This window comes from Austrofundulus limnaeus, unplaced genomic scaffold (assembly GCF_001266775.1).
Source record: "Austrofundulus limnaeus strain Quisiro unplaced genomic scaffold, Austrofundulus_limnaeus-1.0 Scaffold13, whole genome shotgun sequence".
Lineage (NCBI taxonomy): Eukaryota > Metazoa > Chordata > Actinopteri > Cyprinodontiformes > Rivulidae > Austrofundulus > Austrofundulus limnaeus.
In genome coordinates this window covers 3,649,134-3,658,461 of record NW_013952415.1, presented here as the reverse complement: position 1 = coordinate 3,658,461, position 9,328 = coordinate 3,649,134, and the positions used below count along the sequence as shown (strand labels likewise).

General features: G+C 37.0%; 1 protein-coding gene across 1 annotated transcript in view; it reads right to left on the bottom strand.

The window, feature by feature from the left end:
* Window positions 1-239: 239 nt before the first annotated feature.
* Window positions 240-9,328, bottom strand: part of lpar1 (lysophosphatidic acid receptor 1) — a gene marked incomplete at its 5' end in the record, with an annotated part of 32,019 nt that continues 22,930 nt past the window's right edge. Inside the window, 1 exon segment of the mRNA XM_014002502.1 lies at window positions 240-3,638. Coding sequence (XP_013857956.1) covers window positions 3,313-3,638 — 326 coding nt within the window. The 3' untranslated portion in view covers window positions 240-3,312.

Below are 9,328 nucleotides of genomic sequence, written 5' to 3'. Positions count from 1 at the left end.
ACAGAGGAGGATGTGTGACAGGTGGGCGGAGTCACACACAATGCAGAAGGTTTTATGTGCGAGGTGGGTGTGGACGGGACTGTGCGAGTCTGGCTGCAGAAACAAAACAGGATTGGCATCATTTGTACACCTAAAACTGTTAAATAAGGTTTTATTATTTTTTCCTACAACAATATTATTAATATTAATAACAACAATAATCAATCAGACTCATAACTGAGAAAAACTCTGAACATAACTTTGGTTTGCACAGAGTTTAATGATTAAACAATGACAATTTTTTTTCTTTACATTTTTGTTTAAGCCACAATAAACACCAAATTCACCACTGAGACAAAATACAAAGCAGTCAGAATATATTTATAAAAAAAAAAATCAGAAGGCACCAGTCTGGAAAGATATTGTGGCAAAACTGAAAAAATAAAGCAAGTCACCGACGAGATGACAGTTTTGGAATCGCTTATAAAATAAATGAGTTATTGTGTTACGCTGCAAGACATYAATCTTTGTGTTACAGTAAGACAAATGTATGTATGTAGCAACACGCATGCTTTAAAGGTAAATTAACACCACTTGTTGCTTTTGCTCATCTCCAGTGGTTTTATTTCACATCTCCCCTCACTGCTGTGTGGCTCCACTGTTGGATGCAGTTACGTGTGAACGCTGCTGGATGTGTTTGGAGGTGAAACAATAGTTTCATCCAGAGGGAAGAACTGCCTTTTAGTCAGGTGTTGGGTTACTCTTCCAAGTGGTACTGCTTTAGGGTCATGAGCATGATTAGAAGTGTTATGGTGTCTCCAGATAACTCATGCATTAGAAAGAAACAACACACATGACATAAGAGTCATCAACACAATCCTACAGTACATTTGGACAACATTTAACATTTAGTTTAAAGACAACGAAGACTTTTCCCTTTGGCGATTAACTTGAATACATTTTATATACACATACTGTACACAAATACTTACAATGGTATACAAGGAGTGACATGCTGCTAAACAAAAAGTAAATGAAAAAGTACAACATTTCATTGTTTTGCTGTGATAACCTGAATCAATCCTTAGACAGAATAAAGGGTTACAGTGAATGTCAAACATTTGGGCAGAGCCCAAAAGCCATACACCAAAGTTTGTTCTGGAAAAAAGAATGTGAAAGTTAGACAGTGATTATATTTTTGAGATATCTGTTTTCTTTTTACATTGTAAAAAAAATGGAGTAGAGATTTTTAAAAAAGCACTAAAACAGACAGAACACACAGCACTGTGCAAAAGTCCCGAGACAGCTTTCGTTTATATTTTACTTCCAAGTTTCTAAATGTTCTTGGAAATTTACGTGTCTTTTAGATCAGAGGTTCTCAAGTTAGGGTCCCAGGACCCCCAGGGGTCCACAAGCTGTATTTCGGGGGTCCTAAATAAATTGTTGATTTTTTAAGTGCATATACATGGGGAACAATCAATGCACCAGTAAAACAGACATACTGAAACAAAGAAAAAAATATATGTTTTCATATTCCCATGGAATTTAGGGGTTAAACTTTTAAAACAGCATGTGGTTTATGAGTGGGTCCCTGGAAAATTTTSACCCTTATAAGGGGTCCCCAGACCCAAAACGTTTGAGACCCCCCTGTTCAAGATGATAAAATTCTGAAATTCTGTGTCAAGTCTATATTGGAACTTTAGCTTAATTTTTAAAATACATGATAATTTTTTGGTATATTTCAAATTTTTGTGGCCTGACTTTTTCTCTTATGTCCACCTCTTAGTGACACACTGCACCACATTCTGTCATGGTCGGGTTCAAGGGCTGGACTGAGAAAATAGTCAGTGTTTCAATGGAATAGTTGGATTCATGAAAGCAGTGTGAACAATATGGAGTTGGTTTAAAACTTTTTTAACAGTATTGTAGTTGAAAAAAGAAATCCACAAATTATTAGGATACCATGACCACAATGCTTCAACTATTACTAAAGAAATCAAAGATGACAAGGTAAAATGTAGTAAAATAAAATAAAACAAAATAAAATAAAATAAAATACTTCATATTTATAAAACTTCATATCATGACAAACACGAACCCTGGGCAGTTTTAACTTTGTGTGTGTCCTTAGAAAGCAGTGCAGAGTTATAAGCAAAAAAAAACAAAAAACATTTAACCTAATTTTAATCTGTCCTTCCTGATCTGTCCTTTTCATCAACCCTTTAGGACCAGTGGCTCCTTCTGAACACAGACATTTGAACTTAGATATTTCATCAGTTCTTCATGGTTTTAAGGCAGAATACAGCATCAAGCAGACATTCTTGCTGTTCCTGTTTTGTTCAGTCTATAATCCAAATATCGCTGAATACTTCATAGAAAACTGTTGGAATAAAAAAAAGGGTTTCACCATTTATCAGCTTGGTTGTTGTCCGGGTGATTATTTGGGCCCAGTTTGTGCAGAAGTCCAGCGCACACAGTGTAAGGCAGCAGTGACTTTCAATCGATCGCACAAAGTACCTTTTGTTTATGGGGACATTTCTTATGGTAGTCTGTAACTGCATTACAATCATAATGGTTGTGAGGACTTGGCAGGCGAGTGTTCAGATTTATGAGGAATAAAGTGTGTGCCGGGATGTATTTGCATACATTTTGCTTATAAAGCACTTTTTTGCTATTCTCTTATTATTTCTTTACATAACACTGTCGAGCCAGGCTTGAAATGCCTTTGTTACACACAGACTTTGTGTGTGAAAAAAGTAGCAAAATGGAACAAGAGGGGTATAAATTTGAGTTGATGCAGCACATGGTCACCTCTGTTTGGTCTGTGAGAATAAACCAGAGTTGAACCGATTAAAATAAGTGTCTCTTAAGTCGATGACCAGTGCTTGAAAAGAAGTCATGACTTTTGTGTRGATGACACAGAACAAGCAGAGTAGTTACACATTTAGCCCGACTGAAATGGAGACAGAACATGGTCATACTGGCATTACCTTCATTTCACAGATTGCTTAAATATTTCATATCATCTTTGCTTGTAAAAATAYATTTAACACAAAAAGGACAACAATATTCAAATTAAACACAAATACTATTGGCCTGTCAGAGTACTCCAAATTCAAACTCCTCTTTTTAAAAAGATGAAGTCTTCATCTTCCATCGTAGTCGCCTTCCTCTTCATTACGTTCACCATCCTCGTCATTATATCTTTTTTCTTTTTTTTTTCACAATTTTACACCACAGTCCTTGGTCGACGTCATGCTCCCAATCCCTTTTTACCATGTATCTTTTTTAAAGTTATTATCTTCAAAATGTAGCTTTATTGTACTGTTTTTCTTATACGACTGAGTGTTCATTGTTGTGGTGATGGTGCTGATGCATCCCACCAGCACCCAGCACCGTATGGTTGATGGAAGACGCAGACCGGTCCGATCCGTCTGCCGCTATCCCGTTTACGTTCTCCTGCCTCTGGCAGCACAAGATCTGCCTAAAGGTGGCGCTCATCTCCTTGTCACGGTAGGAGTAGATGATGGGATTCATGGCTGAGTTGAACTCGGCGATGAGAAGGAAGAACTTTTCGTAGGTCAGAACGTTGCAGTGGGAGCAGAAGACGTCGAGGAGTAGGATGACCAAGCCCGGAGTCCAACAGATGATGAAGGCACCTGAAGAGATGCAAAACACCATTAAGGATTGCCACTTTCACCACTAATGAATAATCAAAGTAAAAACATGTAAAGATTTAGATATTTGAACACTACATGTATTGTTTTGTTTGTTTGTTTTTTGTTTTCAATGTTCCACAGGGTTTACAAAAAAATCAAAAAGTTTCCCTGCAAGTAGTTTATATACTGTCTAAATTTCATGTATTTGATGTCAAATCATTTCGTTAGGTGCATTTGTTGTGATTTTTTCCTTAGTAAACCTCAAAAAACTAATTTCATTTTTGGTTTTTATTCATTTAAAACTGATAATACACTACTTTAATATGCAATAAATTTTAAATAACTGCCAGATATTGAACATTTTARTTGTTATTGAAAAAGGTGCAAAATTATTTACCCACAGGACAATTGTTGGCCTTTTTACAGGTAAAACAAGTCAAAAATACCAGGCAGAAATTGTGAGCGTTTTTGACCTTTAGGTGTTAAAGGGTTAACATTCTGGATCTTTTATTGTACTAACAACCTAAATTTAAAACATGATTATTTAGCTTTTACTTTTGATACACACACACACATACGTTTGTTCTGCTATCCTCATGGGGACTTTGCATTGACTTCTATTTATTTACTGATCATTCCTGTAGCCAAACACTGACCTCTTACTCTAAACTTCACCTCACAGGTGTAATGTATACACAGGTTTGAGTGCTTTTATTTTGGAAAASCTGAAGGGACTTCCGGAGGAAGTCAAGGCTGTTGGAATGGAATAAATTTACGTTGATTGGTACAAGATGTCGGAGTCATCCTGTAAAATACAAACAACACATGGTGTCAGAAGTTAAAAACAGAGGCGCACAGCGAGGATGGCACACTTCAAACCATCGCCGAGTTTAAGCCTACAAGGAAACCTCGCAGACAACTGGAAGACATGGCTTCAGTGCTAGCGGAGTGGCCAAAAAATCTGAAGTGCAATGCGCAACATTTCTGTATGTTGCAGGAGAAGAGGCCATCAAAGTGAGTAACACATTTGTCTTCACAAATGATGAGAAAGACAAAATTGCTCCAATGAAGCAAAAATCCCAAGAATATTGTGAGCCCAGAAAAAAATCAACCGCACATGTTTTTAACATGTGCACAACAAGTCCCRTCGGAAACAATAGATGTCCATGTAACAAATGTTACACATGTTTGTCCTAAACCAAAACTCTGACCCACCAATAGGCTATTTCTCCCAATGAGGACCAGGCTTTTGTCCTCATAAAGAACAGTGGGTCCTTGCCAGGCTGTGTTTTCCAGGGAAATAGTCAAAAATCATCCCCACATACACACATACACATATAAACTGGCATCAATTACCAACCACAATAGCAATAACCTACAAAACAAAGAATGTATGGCACTCTCTGACCATATCTAGAGCATTACAGACAAGAGGTGATTTTATGAGGTTTTGAATTCCTTGTAAAGTACATTAGTGGTTMTGTATAAAGCTTCACAAATGGGAAAGACCACTGAAAGGTTTCCCTGTAACGGAAAAAACACAAACATTTATGTTTGTGCATAAGACTATGACTACTTTAATTATGAGCAAAGTCTATTTTTTCTATAGCAAAAAAAATAAATAAATAAAATATTTTTGATATTGTAAAATAAAAAGGTTCATTTAAATAATTGGTTTTCAAAAGATTTGAAACAAAAAAAGAAAGTAAAAATATAATGATAAAATCAACACCAAAACAAACTGGTGTAATGAGGTCATCAATCAAAAGACCTGCAGCAGCATTCTGGACTAACTGCAGGAGATGAGAAGACTGTTCAGGGCCAAACAATAGGGAAGCTCAATCTACTACTGATGACAGGACAAGATGTTGCCCTAATGGACAAAACTGATCAAAACTGCTCTTCACAACTGTGAATACTTGCTTGTCAAATTTAAAAGAACTGTCTAGAAACGTTTCAAAAATTCCTCAATTAGAAATTGTGCAAGCAGGGTTGAGACAGTGAAWCAGAAATGACAAGCAGGCCTGTTATCTGTTCATGTTTCTGCCAGCAGCAGCTGCAGCAAAAGACTTGACTTCAATTCCCAGCTATGCTAGCAGACCCTCCAGATTTTCTAGAGTTGGATAGATTTCTTTAATTGTCCCCAACCAGGCAKAGAGACTATCTGAACTATTTGTATCTCAAAGTAACTTTTTTAAAAGCTTGAACAGAACTGGGATTAGAWTATGTTTAAAAAAAGAGAAAGGGAGAAACAAGTTTCCCATTTGTTTCTATTTTGCTCAGGATTTTTTATTTTTTATTTTTGTGGAATTTAAAGGAAAAAGTCTATTTTGCCTCGTCACTGCTTGAAAATGCCACAAGCAGGAGAAAAAAATAAAGAAAAGAGCCAGAGAAGTGGAAATTCACTGGCGAAAAGCAAATAAACACAGCTCTGATGCAGGCTTGGAAAGTTTGGAAATGAAAAAGGTTGAAAAAGGTTTCCTGAAAAACAGCTGTTTTTAAGCTGCTCTAAACAGGACTGTTTGATTCAGTGGCTATTTTATCATTTATTCTGGAGTCTAATTTTRAAACAAAAATGTTTAAAAAACAGAATAGCTGCTGCTATTGCTTTTAATAATACAATGACATAATTAATAATAATGAAATGTCCAATACATGTCTGCCAGTATTTGGATGTTCCATATAATATTTATTCAGATAAATCAAACCTCTTCTTCATCATGTCCAAACAGTTGTATTTTTTTAAAGAATATTATTTCACAAGTTTAACGAAGAGTATTTGTTTGACAGTCTCAATAAACTATTTGGCATAAGGGGGGGTCAGGATAAAATGTGTGTTTCAGTATCTCAATCCAAACTACGGTAAGACTGTTTGCCATTCTTAACCTTCATCCCCTTCTTTTCCTGGTGGAAGTGGGCTTTCTTCAGACAGAGAAAAGAGGGCTGTGGGAACACTAATATGGAATTAATGGAGACCAGACCGAGGCACTGAACCCTGCAGCCCTGCAAACGTACACTCACGCACAGACACACATACACGCACACGCAGACAGAACATTAGGCAGACACATGTCCAGATGCAAACACACAGACACTCACACGGCTGCACACGGCACAAAGACAGATGGGAAAACATTTGGAGGATGTTGAGAAATCACATCATTTTTGATCCCATCGGAGATTTCTTTACTTCACCGTTTACACTGCTGTCTCCTGTTCAKTGTCGTCATTTTGCAAAAATAATATGACTAAAGCCAAGTGGTGCAAGAATGGACTTTGTTGCACTCAGCTTGTGAAAGCAAAAAAAAAAAAAAAAAAAAAGAAGGGAGATCAACTCCATCCTACAGAGCCATGCTTTATGTCATCTGTAACAACTTCAAATATCGACGCTGCACGTCTTGTGTAACACAGTCCTATCTGCTGTCAGTCTAAAAGCCCTGCAGCCTAATTGTCAGAACCAGGCACYGACTTCTTGGTCAATAATTGGACAGTAATAGTGGTCATGGTTTCAGACACCATTCAGGACAGGTAATGGAAGATGGCACTTTATTTTCCATAATCCATCATTTTGTCTTGTGACACTTCCAAGAAGTGATTTGTCAAAATGGCGTTACAGCTGTCATGACATGTTGGTGATAACTTTAAAGCTTAAAATATTTTAAAAAGAATGAAAAGTGAAGCTTGATTGCTATAATCACAACCAAGAAAGTAAATCTGTCTAGTAAAATAAATAAAAATAAACCTACACCATTGTTTTGGAATACACTATGATTGACTTACAATGTTTTGTTGTTGTTGTTTTTTAGAATCTTTATTGTTGACTGAGCAGATGACATAATCTTGACTGTAAATAAAAAAAATGTACTTCCTGTTTTGTTAGTTGTAAAATGAAGAACTTAGGTTAGGTTAAGACAGCATAATTTACCCACCTAGTTAGGGGTGTGAGACAAAAAAAAAATCTATTTCATCTCTGCAAATACTCTTTTTCAGCAACTATATTCCAACAACTCATCTGGACAGAAAATGTCACCATAAGCTAAATAAGTTCTGGTCATGTATCTTTTTTCTCACAAATATAAATGGTCTGATATACAATATTTTGTTTTTCTCCTAAGGGATGAATACAGCATCTTTCTCTATAATTTTTCAAAACTAGAGAAGTCCATTTTCAGTCAGATGGAGATTAAATATCGTCGATCTTTAATTCAAGTTGCCACAAGCTGTGCTATCGCCTCTCCTGTGTGTGAGTGCTTCATTGATTAGGCACTTAGACAAAGTGCTTCTCAGTGTCATATGGCACAGGAAACATGTTATCTTTAAACATGTCTGATTCTTCAGTGTAGGAAGTCCTTTGTTTGCTTTGCAACATACTAAGATTCTTATAAAAGACCTTTCACTTTGGAAGAAAGCCCCCATGGTGAAACAAGTGCTTGTGAAGTGGATGTTCACAATGGCCTTTTAAGTTTTTGATCAAAGCTTTTTTTTCCTCCCCAGCTGTAAGACTTTATACTCCACGTTGATGCATTTCTTAGACAATAATATGCTTTTCTCATTTGAGAGGTACTCATTTCACTATTACGGATGTTTATGCATTACTATGTAATCTGGCTGGCTTAGATTTCAGCTAATGTGAATCCTCCCAGCCTCCTAAAAACGAATAAAGACCCAGAATTACATTACTGCACTCGTATGGCTTCTTTCTTTCCATTAATTTGTTTTTCTTTGTCCCCCCCCACATCTGGTTTCCTGTCTAACCGCCATCCCCCCCCACCTGTATTTCTTATCTCCTATTTCCCCTCCTTTGCACATTGTCCTTTAATTTTTTTTTATTTCTCATCAAATATTCTCATTTTCTATGCGAGCAGTTCTCCGCGGTTGTGACCATGATGCACGTGTGCATCTCAAAACTGCTGTGTCTTCTTGTTTGTTCACAGAAAAGTCCTTCCCCTCCAGCACCGCGTCTCCTCATTCCCACATCAGTGCTTCCACACGCACTGAAGATGAGAGAAAAGTACACGTTCAGCAGCGGATTGTTTACAGTTATTGATAAGGAAGTTTGTGGCRTGCACAGAGATGAATTCCGGTGGTGGTGTCACAGTGATATAAAGGTCCCACCAGGCTTTTGACTGTGAGTGCGATGACTCTGAAATGTCTCTGATGCAGTTTTTTCCCTGCTTTACCAGCACAAAAAGTCTATATTACATCTGCAGAACTGCTGGTCTGCTGCCGTGACTCACTTCCAAGTGCTGAATATGAGACTTCTGCTTTTAAAACTTGTCACATTAGCTTTTTTTGTTGTTTTAAACAAACCACACATGGTTGATGCATCAACTTTTCAGGCTTTGACAAAGTTCACACTCCTTAGGATTAAGGTGAAAACTCAGTCTTTCTATTTATGGACTAAACCACAGAGTAATGCCAGTTTAGTACTATCTCRCTGTTGTTGTGTTTCCTGTGTGGTTTTACTGCTTCTCTTCTGTTATCTATGTGTTTTTTGTTTCAGTCTCAATGACTTCAGGCATTTGCCTTTAGTGTTCCCACAGAAAAGAAACTCCTTCAGCAACAAACAATCAAACACAGTTTGGACATTAAAACTTTCAATATTAGGTTTTCAGCAATATCTGACCATGATAACATACAGGCWTTGTCCAAATTCATGGGATGGGTCCTTCGAAGGACTACCCAGTCTG